The sequence below is a fragment of the Danio rerio genome, chromosome 14 (assembly GCF_052040795.2).
Source record: "Danio rerio strain M-AB ecotype USA chromosome 14, GRCz13ab, whole genome shotgun sequence".
NCBI classification, from domain to species: Eukaryota; Metazoa; Chordata; class Actinopteri; order Cypriniformes; family Danionidae; genus Danio; species Danio rerio.
In genome coordinates, this window is record NC_141034.1 from 43,688,809 (window position 1) to 43,705,000 (window position 16,192).

Sequence of the window (16,192 nt, forward strand, 5' to 3'; positions counted from 1 at the left end):
GGATGTGTCTGAATGGTAACAAACTCAACTGATAAAAGACAAAACCTGCCCTTCTCCAATTGTCGTACAGCTCTCCAGACAAAAAAAAGCTTGCTGCAAACCAACAGCTTTACAGATTTAGCCTTGACAGCATTGCCGGGAAAAACATTCAACAATCCCAATGGATCATATAAACAAACACATATGACCCTTGCCAGGCGCAGATGCGGTCTCACCCAGTCATTGGGTATCACAACTTGGCATGTTCGCCTTGCCTTCGGAATGCATGTGATCTCATGAAAAATTAAGAAGCTTCTGATTGGATAAGAAAACTCCGCTAAAAATAATAATGATGTGTCATAACTCCACTAGCAGATTTGGGCTACGTCATCCAATTTTGATCCCGCCCCAATATTATTTTAAACCCGGAAGATCAAATAAGCTTACAAAAGCTCAAAATTATCTAGTTTTCCCCACAATTAAAGCTGACGGGTGTTAACCTTGTCTTAACTGACGCTCAACACACACAAATCTGTTAAAATCTCAAAAAAAAGTATTCCAAGGTGTCTTGAACCTTTTAGCCATCAAACTGACAACATCAGAGCAGTTTGGGGACTCCAAAAGCAGAAGAAAATGTTCAGAATTTGATTGAAGATTACCAAAAAAATTTTTTTTCAGTGGATAAACTTACACTTTCTAAAGTATAACAATTTGCGCTAATAAAATATACATTGTGAATTTTGATTTCACAAATACTGCTCTCAACCACCTGGCGGGTTCAGCTGGCTTTTCTGTGTGGAGTCTACATGTTCTCGCCGTATTGGCGTGGGTTTCCTCCAGGTGCTCTGATTACCCCCACAGTCCAAAGACATGAAGCATAGGTGAATTAAATAAACTAAATTGGCCGTAGTGTATGTGTGTGAATGAGTGTGCATGGATGTTTCCCAGTATTGGGTTGCAGCTGTAAAGGTATCTGCTGTGTAAAACATATGCTGCATAAGTTGGTGGTTCATTCCACTGAGGCGACCACTGATGAATAAAGGGAATAAGCTGAAGGAAAATGAAAGAATGAATTCTCTCAACCAAATTGCATTCCTAGTCCAGTGCATTGCAAAATATGAGAAATATTTAATGCAGGATTATGATTGTTTGTTCCTGATATCTTCATTTAAATTGATTTATCTTCAAACATATTAACACGGAACTGTCTTTATTTAGGAGAAGAATACCTATGTTTTTTATACACAAGGGGTTTGCCTAAAGTTTAAAGATAGCGGTAGTTGTAAAGGGTTTATATTTAAAAGATGAAGTAAAATAAAATATGTTTTCATTTTCAGTATGGCCTCCAAAGGATCCTGGGGGACGAAAGAAGCCTACTCCTCCTTGCTAGAGCTATCGATCCCAAGCAGACTAATATGATGACTGAGATTGTCAAGATTCTGTCAGCTGTTTGTATCATCGGTGAAGAGAACATGTAAGATTATTATCTCACTTTGATTATGTGTGCGTTTTTCATACAAGGTTTTTAGAAAGAATTAAGTTGAGCTGATTTAAAACTGCAATAAATGAACAGTCATTATATATATATAAATAAAAAATATATAGATAAAAAAATTATATAAATAATATATTTTATAAATATATAAATAATATTATACATACATATATATATATATATATATATATATATATATATATATATATATATATATATATATATATATATATATATATATATATATATATATAATGTACATAATAAAAAATAATACAATACTAAATAATAATGATACTTAAATAATATTAATAATAATAATATAAATAATAATAATATTATTATTATTAAACATGATTAATTATAATAAAATATGAAAAATATATCATTTGCATAATAATAATAATAATAATAATAATACAATGATAAATAATAATAAAACATATACAATGTTAACTAATTATATGGCAGAATAATATGGGCAGATTGTTATTATTATTATTAATGATGATTATAGTGATGATAATAATAATAATAATAATAATAATAATAATAATAATAATAATAATAATAATAATCTTGTTATTATTCTTAATATTATAATTATAAAGTTAATTAATATTACTATAATTATAAATATTATTGTAAAAATAATAATTATGATATTAATAATAGTAAATATATTATTAAAAATAATAATAATCTTGTTATTATTCTTATTATTAATATAAATATAATTACTATTATTATAAATATTATTTTAAAATAATAATGATGATAATAATAATATTAATATTATTAATAATAATAATAATAATAATAATAATAATAATAATAAAAGTAATTAAAAAAATATGATGCTAAATAATAATAATAATAATAATAATAATAATAATAATAATAATAATAATATTCATACAACGCTAAATAATAATATCAATACTACTGCTACTACTACTACTACTATAATAATATGTTTTTTGAATTGTCTGGTCTATGGCCTATTGTTTAAAATAATTGTTTACATAATGTTTATGTAATGATGGTGATGTCATATATTAATTAGCACTAGTGTCAATCAAATATTCAACAGTTTTAAGTGAATGCTTAAATCCGTTTAGTAAACATATTTATTATGAAACCTATCCTTAAGTAGCCTGCTATAAAGTCCCTGGTTAGTTGTAACGAAAACAACACAAGGATAATTGCTGTTTTAGCATTATTGTTAAATAATTAAGAAACTAATTAAGAAAATTAAGCACATTTTCTTTCAGCAACCAACCATCAGCAACCTTCAATTTCAATAAACACACACAGACATACTCAAACACTCATGCTAAGTGCAGGTTGGGTGAATTAGTGTGCAGTAGTTGAGTAGATTAGTGGTTTTTTTCAGAGTGTGTAAGTGATCAGAGAGTGTGCAGATCTGTGTGACAGCTGTAAAAACGCTGATACCTCACTTAGCGGTGAAAAACCAGCTCCTTCCCCCTCAAACGCTGTGCAGTGACACTGGCTTATGTTTAGTGCTGTCACATCAAAGCCCTCTTTAGGAGTTGAGCAGGTGTAGCTTATTCTGAAGCCATGTTTGAACCAGCATGAAAGACTCGGTACAACCCACTCACGACTACAACTTAATCACCTGGATCACAAAAACACAGATCTTACACTGAGCTGTTCCACAAAACTTCTCTCTGCAGTTTCTGCCACTAGCAGACCGAACTGAGCAACAAAACCATGTGAGAGTGAACTTAACAGCTGGTGTAGGTCACTAGTTTAATGCTTTTGTAATCTGTTGTGTATACTGTATGAGTTGGTACAAAGATTGAACAAGCCTTAAAGTGATACTATAAAAAATAAAATAAATAATAATAATAATCTGCTTATTTATTTATTTATTTATTTATTTATTTATTTATTTATTTATTTATTTATTCATTTATTTAATTATGTATTTATCAATGAATAATAATAATAATAATAATAATAATAATAATCTGCCTGTTTATTTATTTATTTATTTATTTATTTGTTTGTTTGCTTGTGTATGTATGTATGTATGTATTTATTTATTTATTTATTTATTTATTTATTTATTTATTTGGTGTACTTTTTTGGGCCAAGTAATGAAGTAAATTTAAAAAAAAATGTATAAATGCATAAATCATTCATAAATCATACATAAATTAAATTTTTTTTTTACCATGATTTACAGAAGCAACTTGCTAAAATGTGGAGGACGTAAAAACTTTTGTCAGTTATATTTTGAGCAAGAATCATGCTTGTTTGTTTATTTGTTTTTTAAATAAAAAAATATTATATAAGAGTAGCATAAATTAATTATGTTAGTCATTCAGTTGGTCAAACTTCTAGTCATTTTATTCCAGGATAAAAACTAATTCAATTAAAAAATGTAAAGACAATTCAATGCAAAAACTCAAAATACTGGTAAAACACCTGAAAAACTATATATATAAAAAATAAAAACAAAACAGTAGAAATTATAATGCGGAAAAATTCAATATCTTAACAGAGTACACTGTGTCCTAATTTTATAATGTTGTTTCTCACCAAGCAGTTTTTAAGGATTAAAATATAATAACATTTATTTTGATCCTATATGCTTTCATTTATTTTAAATGAGTGTCAGTGTCATTTTTCTGCTGTAGTTTATTTTTTATTTTCTTCTTCTTACAACCCCTATCCCTGGGTCTGCCTGATAAAAGGAACATTAGCCTTTACTTGATGAAAGAAGGTCCAGTAACATGATGTCAAGCTATTAAGACACAATCTCTTTCCCGAACGGGCTATTTTTACTCATGCGCTGGTTTTGTTGTGCAGTTATAATTTGTCTATGGTGCATTCTGTAATTCTTTTCCCTTTGCCCATGAGCTGCACACCACCAGAGTCAGCAAAACAGAGTCTTATAAAGTCCTTAATTTGTTTTTACACCAACAATTATTGTACCTCATTCCAAACACATCTTTTGGCTTATTACTTCTTTTGACATTATTGTATACGGGTTCAATTTGGGAGAAGGGGCAGATATGATTCATTCAATATTTTCAATTTAAAGCTATTTGACAAAAAAATAAAAAAAAAAATAAAATAAATGTCCAGTAGTTTGCATCGCAGCACATTACCTGTGATTGTTTCTGTCATAAAATGGCTGTAGAATTTGACATACAGTAAAAGTCTGAATTATTAGCCCTCCTGAATTATAATATTTTACTAGATATTGTCAAGACACTAAAATTCTGCTTAAAGTGCAATTTAAATAGGTTGATTAGGCTACTTTTGCAAGTGAGGGTAAATAGGCAAGTCATTGTATATAAGTGGTTTGTTCTGTAGACAATAATAAAAAAATGCTTCTAATAATATTATCCTAAAAAGGTTTAATAAAGCACAACTGCTTTTATTCTAGCCAGAATTAAACAAATAAGACTTTCTTCAGAAGAAAAAGTATAATCAGAAATACTGTGAAAAATCCCTTTCTCTGTTAAACATCATTTGGGAAATATTGAAAAAGAAAAATCACAAGAGGGCTAATAATTTTGACTTCAACTATATTTAGCTACTTCACTATTTTACTGTGAAAACTAAAGCATCATGTTGGCCCTGTTTCTTCTTACTAATTAGAACACTAGACTTGCTTTGTTATTGAACAACCACAGAGGACTGTAATTTTTACATAAAAGACTGCAACATTGTTTCTGGTCACTTGTGTGAACGTCTGAGACTGCTTAGACCATCATATCGGGTGATTTCTCCTAACCATTGTCATTGTCCTGTCTTGATAAAAAGCATGTTTACCTAAATGCATTGCTTTCTGTCAACTTGTTTTCCTTTAGTCTGGATAAGATCCTGGCAGCTATGACCATTGCAGCAGAAAGAAATAATAAGGAGAGGTTTGCTCCGATAGTGGAAGGGCTGGAGAACCACGAAGCCCAGCAGCTGCAGGTCAGTTTGCTGCCCTTTCCAAGTCTAACTAAACTTACACAGCTATATACACTCTTGCACAGATGACTGCAAAAGCAATATTCATACTTACAGTAGACATTTTTGTTAAGAAGACTTATGTGACTAATGTGGAGCAAGTGTGGTGAAAATCTCAATATTCACTCCTTCTGGAACCTCTAGTACGTCAGAAAAAAATCCATGAGACAAAACTCTTTTTGATTAGATTTAAAAAATGTAATTTAATTTAATTTGATTTAATTTAATAAAAAAAATAATTTATTCATACCATCTGTGCCCCTGTGCTGCCATTTTTTATTTTTTTATTTATTTTATATTATAATTTTTTTATTTAAATAATTTTTTTATTATTTTTTGTTTTTATTTTATCTTATTTTAGTTTTAATTTTTTATTTAATTATTTATTTATTGTAATATTTGATTTTATTTATATTTTTTATATAAGTTTAATTTTATTTATTTTTAAATTTAATTAAATTTATTTGATTTTTATTTATTTATTTTTATTTTATTTCATTATTTTTATTTTTATTTATTATTATTTTTTTTTTCATTTTAGATGCACTTGGTCAACAAAAAGAATTTTCTTTCCAATAATCATTTGTCATTTCATTAAATTATATAAAATATTTTTTTGTAAAGTAGCAGTGCACTGTATTGATCTGTGACTTTGGCTGAAGTGAGAGTGAAACCAGCATCCTGAACACCAATGGGCACTATGGTGCAGCAAACTTTTTTGGGCTCATATTTTTAGCAATTTTTCTTTTCGGTCAAAACCAGATTCCATTTACTGATAGATTTCAGCAGTTGGAAATTTTCTGCATTCCTACTTTTTATACCCAAATTCTTTTATTTGGTTTTATCAGTTGTTCATTGTTTCCCCCATTGCTTATTCATTTGTTGTTCTTTTTTTCTTTTGTTTTTGTAACTTGTTTAGTAATTTATTTATTTGTTTTGTCTGTAATTTAGTTGTTGTGTCTGCTAAACTCCAGAACACATATCATCAGACTCTTTTTTTAAATTTTACACTGACTCATATTTTATTTCACTTATTTCAAAAAATAATTAGCAGAATTCTGCTTGCCCAGGGCTGCAGATATAGATCTGCTCTATTTAGTGTCAGTCAGTGCGTCGGGCCTCTTCATGCGCAGTGCTCTTTTTGATGCTGGAGCCAGGTAGAAATTGGCACATCTGTCACTCAAAGTTCTTCAGCACCACAGCTCAGCTTGACATGTAAACAAGTACCCCATCCCTCTTCTCACTGTGTTCTCTGGTCGTATGTCAGCCCTGCCACCTACGCCACAAGATGGGAACTAGCTCCTGGCTATTGTAATGGAACGGGAGGTGTATTATTAAATCCTAATCAGCTCCAACCAGGTCACACAATAAACCCAGAGCTATGGAAACTAGCAACAACAAAAACTCTTCTTGAGAGATTACTTTATCATTTTCCCTTCTTACCTTTTCTCGGCATTCTCCACTCTGGTCTCAGAGGAACTGAATCAAAAGGGCAAGAATGCAGCATCACACCTGTATTTATCATTCTCTGCCTCTCCACAACCTGCAGTGATCTGTGACCAACCACAATAAGCCACTCTCACACATTCATTAACCAAATCCCTAATCTGTGCGTTTCTGTTGAGAGCACAAGGAAGACGACGATATGATATAGGGCGAGTGAATGGAAAAGGAAGCAATGAATCCCTTTGATTTTTTGCCTTGTTTTCCTCATTGAAAAAAAGATTTTAATGAAAAGAACCGCCGCTAATTGTCAAGTAAATTAAAACACCTCTCCAATGCCAGCGGTTAAAAGAAATTAAACACTTTTAAAACCTGCGATGAGCTACAGAGTCTGACTTTTTAAACGTGATTAAATTGCGTTTTCGCCGTCACGGCATCTCAGTGACGCAAGCATGCAAACTTCAAATTGTCCCAGCAGTGCAGTTTCTTAATTACTCTGCTGGATTCCACCTCCGGCACTGTGCTGCAGAGGCTCATGATTGCACACTCAACCCATAGAGAAAATAAGCCCCGCAACCTGCACCAACACTCTATCTGCAACATCATCCCAGACAGGCTGGCGTGTTGACACTGCTGCTGATGAAATGCTTTTTGCCCTCTAGAGAACTCCAAGAATGATCTAGATTCACTCAGTAAGCCTCATCAATGATTTAAATCGAAATAATTGCTGAAATGGGAATATGAAGAGTGTTGGTGATGTGGAGGCATGGTGTTGTTTAACAGGAACAACAACAAAGTGTTTCCACTAATCAGTTTATCTCTGTCATTCTATCATCTTATCCTTCTCATCTTTCCATCATCTATTTATCTATCATTCTTTCATTGTTCTGCCTAACTATCAATCCAACTGTCAGTCTGCTTACTGAATCCATCCATTCAGCCATCAACCTGCCTATCGATCATTATATCATACTATCTAGAGAGTGTTTCCATCCATCCATCTGTCCATCTGTAATTCTGCCTACTCCCATCCATCCATCCATCCATCCATCTATTTATCCATGATTGAGGGATGTGGTTCAAAAGTAAAAATTCCATAACCAATTATAACCTACCTAGCTAACCATCCATCTGTAATTCTGCCTACTGTATCCATCCATCATCCATCCATCTGCCTATTAACCATTATATCATACTATCTATATATTGTCTCCATTCATTTATCCATCCATGATTGAAGGATTAGGTTCAGAAGTAAAAAAAAAACAAAAACATTCTAACCAATTATCATCCATCCATCCATCCATCCATCTATCCATCCATCCATCCATCCGCGTGTCAGCTATTATATCATACTGTCTTTGTATTGTCTCCGCCCATCCATCCATCCATCCATCCATCCATCCATCCATCCATCCATCCATCCATCCATCTATCCATCCATCCATGATAGAGGTGTGTCAAAAGAAAAAAAAAACATTGTAGCCGATTATAATCCATCCATCAATTCATCCGCCTATCGACCATTATATCATTCTATCTATATATTGTCTCCATCCATCCATCCATCCATCCATCCATCCATCTATCTATCCATCCATCCATGATAGAGGTGTGTCAAAAGAAAAAAAAAACATTGTAGCCGATTATAATCCATCCATCAATTCATCCGCCTATCGACCATTATATCATTCTATCTATATATTGTCTCCATCCATCCATCCATCCATCCATCCATCTATCCATCCATCCATGATAGAGGTGTGTCAAAAGAAAAAAAAAACATTGTAGCCGATTATAATCCATCCATCAATTCATCCGCCTATCGACCATTATATCATTCTATCTATATATTGTCTCCATCCATCCATCCATCCATCCATCCATCTATCCATCCATCCATGATAGAGGTGTGTCAAAAGAAAAAAAAAACATTGTAGCCGATTATAATCCATCCATCAATTCATCCGCCTATCGACCATTATATCATTCTATCTATATATTGTCTCCATCCATCCATCCATCCATCCATCCATCCAGGATTAAAAAATGTGGTTAAAAAAAAAATCCATTATAACCAATTGTAATCCATCGATCTCTCCATCCATTCGTATGCCTATCAATCATTATATCATTCTATTCATATATTGTCTCCATTTATCCAATCCTCCATCCATCCATCCATCCATCCGTCTATCCATCTATCTTAAATTTTGACAATCAGTACATCCATCCGTTCAACCATCCATCCGTTCAACCATCCATCCGTTCAACCATCCATCCATCCATCCATCCATCTATCCATCCATTTTTAATTTTGGCAATCTATCCATCCATCTATCCATCCATCCATCCTCCCACCCATCTATCTTTCATTTTGGCAATCCATCCATCCATCCATCCATCCATCCAACCACCCATCCCTCCATCTATCCATCTATTTATCCATCCGTCTTTCATTTTGGGAATCAGTTCATCCATCAGTCTGTCCATTTGTCTGTCCATCTGCCTATCAACCATTACATTATACTATATATAGTGTCTCCATCCGTACTTCCGTCCGTCCGTCTGTCCGTGATTGAGAAATGTTTTATCATTTTATTTCTATATTGTCTCTATTTATCAATCAATCCATCCATCTATCTTTCATTTTGGAAATCAGTACATCTATTCATCCATCCAACGTTATAGCCAATTATCATCCATCCATCCATCCATCCATCCATTTTTAATTTTGGCAATCTATCCATCCATCTATCCATCCATCCATCCTCCCACCCATCTATCTTTCATTTTGGCAATCCATTCATCCATCCATCCATCCATCCATCCATCCATCCATCCATCCATCCATCCATCCAACCATCCATCCATCCAACCACCCATCCCTCCATCCATCCATCCATCCATCCATCCATCCATCCATTTGTCTTTCATTTTGGCAATCTGTCTATCCATCTGTCCATCTGTTCATTCATTCTTCCATTTATCCATCCATCCGTCTTTCATTTTGACAATCAGTCTGACCCTCCGCCCGTTCATCCATCCATCCATCCAATGATGGGATGTGGGCCAAAAGAAAAAAAAAATGTATTAACCATTTTATTGAAATGGATTCAAACCCACAAAGGTATACTGTACATATGTTTATACATTTCAGTAAAAATAATGAAAAAGGAACAATAAAAACAAAACGAAAGTAATGATCAGTTCTATATTTTTTCTGTCCCTTGGCCCCAGACTTTCGAACTAAAAACCCCTTATAAACAACTTTCCCCTCTCCTCTGGATGAATTCAACCTAAACTGATTTCCAGTGTTTTATGGATTTATGGATTAAACCCATGCATCTCCTCCAGATGGCCATCATTTCCTAAATTTCATGTCAAGTAATGTCTTCCCCATGGCTCAAGCATGGTTTCTGTTTATTATAGCTGCACTTTAGAGGCAAAACAAGCAAGAGTCAGAATAACAGAGCTTTCTCTTGATTAATAAAATCATGCGAGGAAATAAAACACACAGGCCAAACAGCAAAACTACTCAAAAAGCCCAGGTCGAGGCTGTGAAGATATAGGAGCTTTCTTCACATGTCCATCAAGAGTGATCTTTCCACTCGGCATCGATCAAGCAAGCGGAGAGCATTCCTTCTCATCCTGGCCGGCTCCCTGGAGCCACCTTATAGCCTGTTAAGAACCATCAGCACTCCTCCCTGCACACTGCCCCGTTCCGATAAATCAATTAAAAATACACATCTGTTCAGCCTGGCCTGCTCCCTTCCTCCATCCCTCCTTCCCCTGGACAGCTTTTCTAATTCACTCGCATCTTTTCCCTTCATTTTTATCCAGTTTTTCTCCTCCAGTTCCTCATCGTGCCAACTGCCTCGTTCCATCCTCATGAATTCATTTCATTTTATTTAATGTGATGTATTGATTTTTTTTTTGCTTTAAGATGAGAGATGAGAGCACTATGAATAAGAGGCTGTTGCAGGGCACTGCATTTTAATCTTTTATTGCCAAAGGGATGATTCTGAAGATTTGCTTGCATTAAATGATGATGATGATGATGGTGGTGGTGTGTGTGTGTGTGTGTGTGTGTGTGTGTCTGTGTGTGTGTGTCTGTGTGTGAAAACAGGTGGCCTGTATGCAGCTGATCAATGCCCTCGTTACCTCCCCGGATGATTTAGACTTCAGGATACACTTACGAAATGAGTTTCTGCGCTGCGGCCTGAAAAAGATCCTACCAGTAAGTAAATCTTTTGCTTTATCTTTGATTTTTTAATTAAATAGTAATTACTTCATTTTATATTATTAATATGAATTCATTGTAAATTGTGTTTAATTTTTTTGTTGCCTTTTAATAAATGCATTTATTTTTATTTTATTATTTATTTTGAATCACCAATGAAGTTTGCACTGCAGTCTTGAATTGCTACTTTTTTACTTGGTGTGTCATTTAACACTGGCTAATTAGTTATGACTTCAGCGTATTTATTGATTTGAAAAGAGGGTGGAGAGATTTAACCCTTTCACGTGTCAAGTTTATTACGTGACCCACCAGCTCCAATGATTTATGTATTCATCGATTTTGATAAATTTAGTCCTTTTCTGTAAATATTGACAAATGTTCTGATTATATTGTGAAATTGTAGATTCTCAAATATGTAATAGAACATATATTTTGTCTTTTAAACTGTTTAAAAATGAGCATATTATTTGTTATGTGATGGATAATGGGCGCCACAATTGTTGCTCGAAGGGATACAGTTGCGATCTGAAATTAACGAGAAGTATTTATATTATTTATTAAATTACAAATTAATTTTGTTTTATTAGCCAGATGTTATACAGTTGAAAATACTCAATGTAGCATAATTTGTGTAACACTGCAGCACAAGTAATATTTTTACATTACTGGGATGGTTGGGTTTAGAGTTGAGGTAGGGTTAGATGCTAATACAATACAATTAATGCGTAATATAATTAATAATACAGTTCTCTGTAACTTCCGATCACAGCTGTATCCTTTCTAGCAACAATAAGTGGTCTAAGCTGCTGGATTTACGTCATGTTTATTCATAATTATCTTCCGAAATACCAAGGGAACAAAAAATTTTCTAGTAACATAAGCAGTGTGTATCCTGCGTGAATAAAGCACTTCGTCCAGATATATTGAAAAATAATTATTATTACCATCTCCATAGACGTCTGCGTGTCTTTCACAAATCTTAAATTTTGCTTGTTGTTATGTGTTTTTGAATATCTGAAGCCTAAAAAAAATGTTATTTTTTTGAAAACATTTGTGACAAGCGTTGTGCCCCTCTTTCTGTGCCCCTCTTTCTTTTAGCATGACATGTGTTTCGAACAATCTAATCACACAGGACCAGCCAGGCTGATCACACTGGTGTGATTGTATGCGTGAAAGGGTTAATTGCTGGAAGTTATTATAGGAAGGCTTTGAAGGTTTCCTAATGATGTAAAATAAATTGTCAAATTGAATATTTGTATCAGGCGGATCGCTACTTCCTGTATTATTAATTTTGGATGCTTTTATTAGACACAATTTACAATTTTTTTAACCATCTTATGTAACGACATGTCCTTATATTTGGTTTTGTGATAAAAGGAAGTTATTATTTTTAATGACAGCGAAATACTTTTTCCGTGTTTGTCTGTTATTTAAGTTTTTAAATAAATTGAATAACTTATTTTACATTTGTAGTTTATCTTCAAATGATAGATACTGTTTTCTAATGAAAGAGTTTGGTGTTAAAAAAACGACCAGTTAAAGCTGAGAGTACAAAACAAAACAAAGACCAAAAAAATGGCCTTACAAAACATCAGAAACTTTTGAACAAATGAACAGAGCTATTAAAAACTACTAAAATGTGCCCCGGTTTGGTGTCGTCCTCCCTAATGGCACAGCTTTGTTTCATAAAGGCCATTCGCCTTACACATCATTATCAATCAGCAGCCAGATCTGTGCTCCTCGCTGCCACAAAGCCCACAACCAGGCCAGCACATCACTCACCATCTCATTTATGTGGGCATTTCCTCACTCTTAATAAGTCATTTTGACTGCTCCCTATATTATTGCTGCAATTATTATAATTATCTCAATCTACCCCCGCATATGATGGGCTTATCGTAATTTATGAATAATGTATTTGAAAGTTTAATAGGACAATTAAATATGACATTGTTCTCTAATTGTGAATAATGAGTTTCCAGGTTTTAGTATCCTCCAAATGGCAAGTGCAAAAGGGAAAGAAACAAAGTGAAAGACAAATGAGACATGCTGAATCCTTAAGGAGAGATGGGAAATAGTGTCTGATGAAATGAAAATACACATTTCTGGAGATGGATGTGTGTGTGTGTTCAAGGAAGCGAAAGAGGCTCGGTCCTGCCTCCTACTGTGCTTTTTCTCTCTGGTTGGCTGTTCCTTTAAGACAGATGGCATGCCTGAAGTATAGTCCACTGATTGATAACTACAGAAATTGGGTTACATTTGGCTTTTCACCGTCCATAAACTACACCAGCAGTGATTCATAGAAGAGCTGTAAAGCGGACCTTTTTTATCCTCTCTTTCTTTATCTCTCGCTCTCTCTAAACCCTTTATATCTGTCACGTATGCGGCAGGTGTACATAGCAAGACAGTCTGTTTTTTTCATAGAAAAACAGATTGACTCTGCTCAATGCAACAGTAATCAGGCTTAGGGTTTTAACTGACACCTAAGCTTTAAAACACTTGATGAGCCCAATTTGTTTTAGAGATGTTGTTGTTATTATGGGGATATATTCTTATTATTGTGGCTCTATCATTGGACAGAGTGGAGCAGGCAGCTGAAATCATCCATACCATAATACCCAGTCACATTATAGTCTTATTCATGTCATATTTTTCCCTTTGCACTTGCTGTTTTGAGAATTTAAAATTTGTAAATGAAATGTGTATATAGAAAACCTGAAGGTAACAATTTGCATAGCCTGCCAATGGCTTTTGACTTGAACATTTACCAGCCCTATTTTTGAACCAGCAATGACTTATTTGATTAATAAATCGATTGATTGTTTAATATTTTATAGTTCAACAGACAATGCATAATTAAAACAGATTAAAATGGAGTTTGTTAAACATAATTTACTAAAATACTAAAATACTAAAAATAATGTTATAACATTATATGTGATGTGGTATAAAATATATATATATCATTATTATAATTATAGAAATTATATAAAAATATATCACATCACAGTACTATTTCACTCTCAAACTAGCTGGACACTTCATAACAAGGATATACCAGATCATTTTTTAGATTTTGTTAAACTATATTATGCAGTAGTTGACACATATTATTAGTTATACAATTAAATGTTAATTCTTTAACTATTAATAAAATTTTAATTAACACATTTTTAAATGGGGATATCACAATCTGTTTTGTTTTTTGCCCTCAAGCCCAAGCCCAAGTCCGAGTGATTTGATTTTGAGTATCTACCGATACCGAAACCCGATCTGATACTTATATAATACAAAAAAAAAATTATACAGAAGAGCAAAGAAACAAATCCAGGATGTTCCTTATTTTTTATTTATTTCACCTTATTTTAACCATTCAACAACTCTGTTAACAGAGAGAGCACTTCTGTGAGGTATCTTGAACAATCAAGTAATAAATAACATACATTCTTCACTTTTGGATTTAGTGCAACAATAAATATAAAACAAATTCTAATATAAACAAATAGCACCTAAATGTAAATTACTTGATATAGGCAATCCCAAGTTGACACATCTCACAGTTTGCTATGGCAGTGTTGTCGTCATCAACTTTATAATACCTCCAGACCACAGACATACTCATGCTTTCTGCTTCAAGCTGCTTCAATGTTCTACTTTGCCAAAATTTAACCAATATCGTCACCATTGTCTGTGTGAAGTCAAGAAAAAAGTTTCACTCTGTGCCACTGCATAACTATAGATGTGTTAAAAAATAATAAGAATATATATATATATATATATATATATATATATATATATATATATATATATATGTATGTATGTATATATGTATGTATATATAAATATATATATAAAAATATATATATATATATATATATATATATATATATATATATATATATATATATATATATATATATGTATGTATATATGTATGTATATATGTATGTATATATATATATATATATATATATATATATATATATATATATATATATATATATATATATATATATATATATATATATATATATATATATATATATGTATGTATGTATGTATATATGTATGAATTCTGACCTGATCGGCAGGTAATGTTCGATTCCAATCAAGTCTGAAACCGTGTGATCGGGCCCTATTTCTGATCACGGCATTGGACATGATCTGATCTGGACATCCCTATTTTTAAACATATTTTTTTAAATAAATCTGAATAAAATTATATTTAATAATTTTTTTAAATAATATAATAAAATGGTTTTGTTGCTGCTGCCATGATGACAGTACATAATATTTTACCATTTATTGGTCAAGATACCAGTATTCAGCTTAAAGTGCATTTAAATGCTTATCTAATTAGGCAAGTCATTGGACAATTAGTGGTTTGTTCTGTGGCTTGTCCAAACTTTTAAGTAGGCTAATATTATTAACCTTTTTACACCAATCTTACATGTTTTTTTCCCAGCCAAACTAATAGAGACAACACTTTCTCCAGACAAAATAAATAAGTAAATGAATAAGAAAATAATAAAAAATTTATGAAAATAAAAAAAAAAACTATAGAAAAATAAAAACTATATATATATATATATATATATATATATATATATATATATATATATATATATATATATATATATATATATATATATATATATATAGTAAAAGTTTAATTAAAATTAAATATTTTTGTGAAATATTTGAAAATGTATTGATATTTCACAGCAGGGCTAATAATCTTGTTGAAAGAGTATTTTTTTTTTCTCAATTTCTGCAAATGTTAGATGCAGCTAAAAGTGAACTGGTCAGTATTTAGAAGCACAAAAGCATGGCTATAATGCTTGTTAAGTTGTTCAAGAGATCTTTAAGCTGGCCATGTACAAGCCAATACATTCTAGCTGACTTTTTTCCTCCCTTCCAACTTCCTGCTATTTTACCCATCTGATATGACGAAGCATTCATCAGTCACTCATTCTTCTCATATCACCCTCTGTAATGACAGGAGCTGAAGGAGACGGAGGAACTCGACATTCAGCTGA

General features: G+C 32.3%; 1 protein-coding gene across 50 annotated transcripts in view; it reads left to right on the plus strand.

Moving 5' to 3' along the window:
* Positions 1-16,192, plus strand: part of diaph2 (diaphanous-related formin 2) — a 716,224-nt gene that overhangs the window by 185,181 nt on the left and 514,851 nt on the right. For all 50 annotated transcript variants that reach the window (XR_015507851.1, XR_015507852.1, XM_087281958.1 and 47 more), the window contains 4 exons: positions 1,317-1,453; positions 5,323-5,431; positions 11,040-11,150; positions 16,156-16,192. The exon at positions 16,156-16,192 is cut by the window's right edge and continues 76 nt beyond it. Coding sequence is in view for 48 of the 50 variants with exons in the window: in XM_087281958.1 (XP_087138084.1) it covers positions 1,317-1,453; positions 5,323-5,431; positions 11,040-11,150; positions 16,156-16,192 (394 nt within the window). In the remaining 2 variants the exon portion in view is untranslated. The remainder of the gene's footprint in view (positions 1-1,316; positions 1,454-5,322; positions 5,432-11,039; positions 11,151-16,155) is intronic.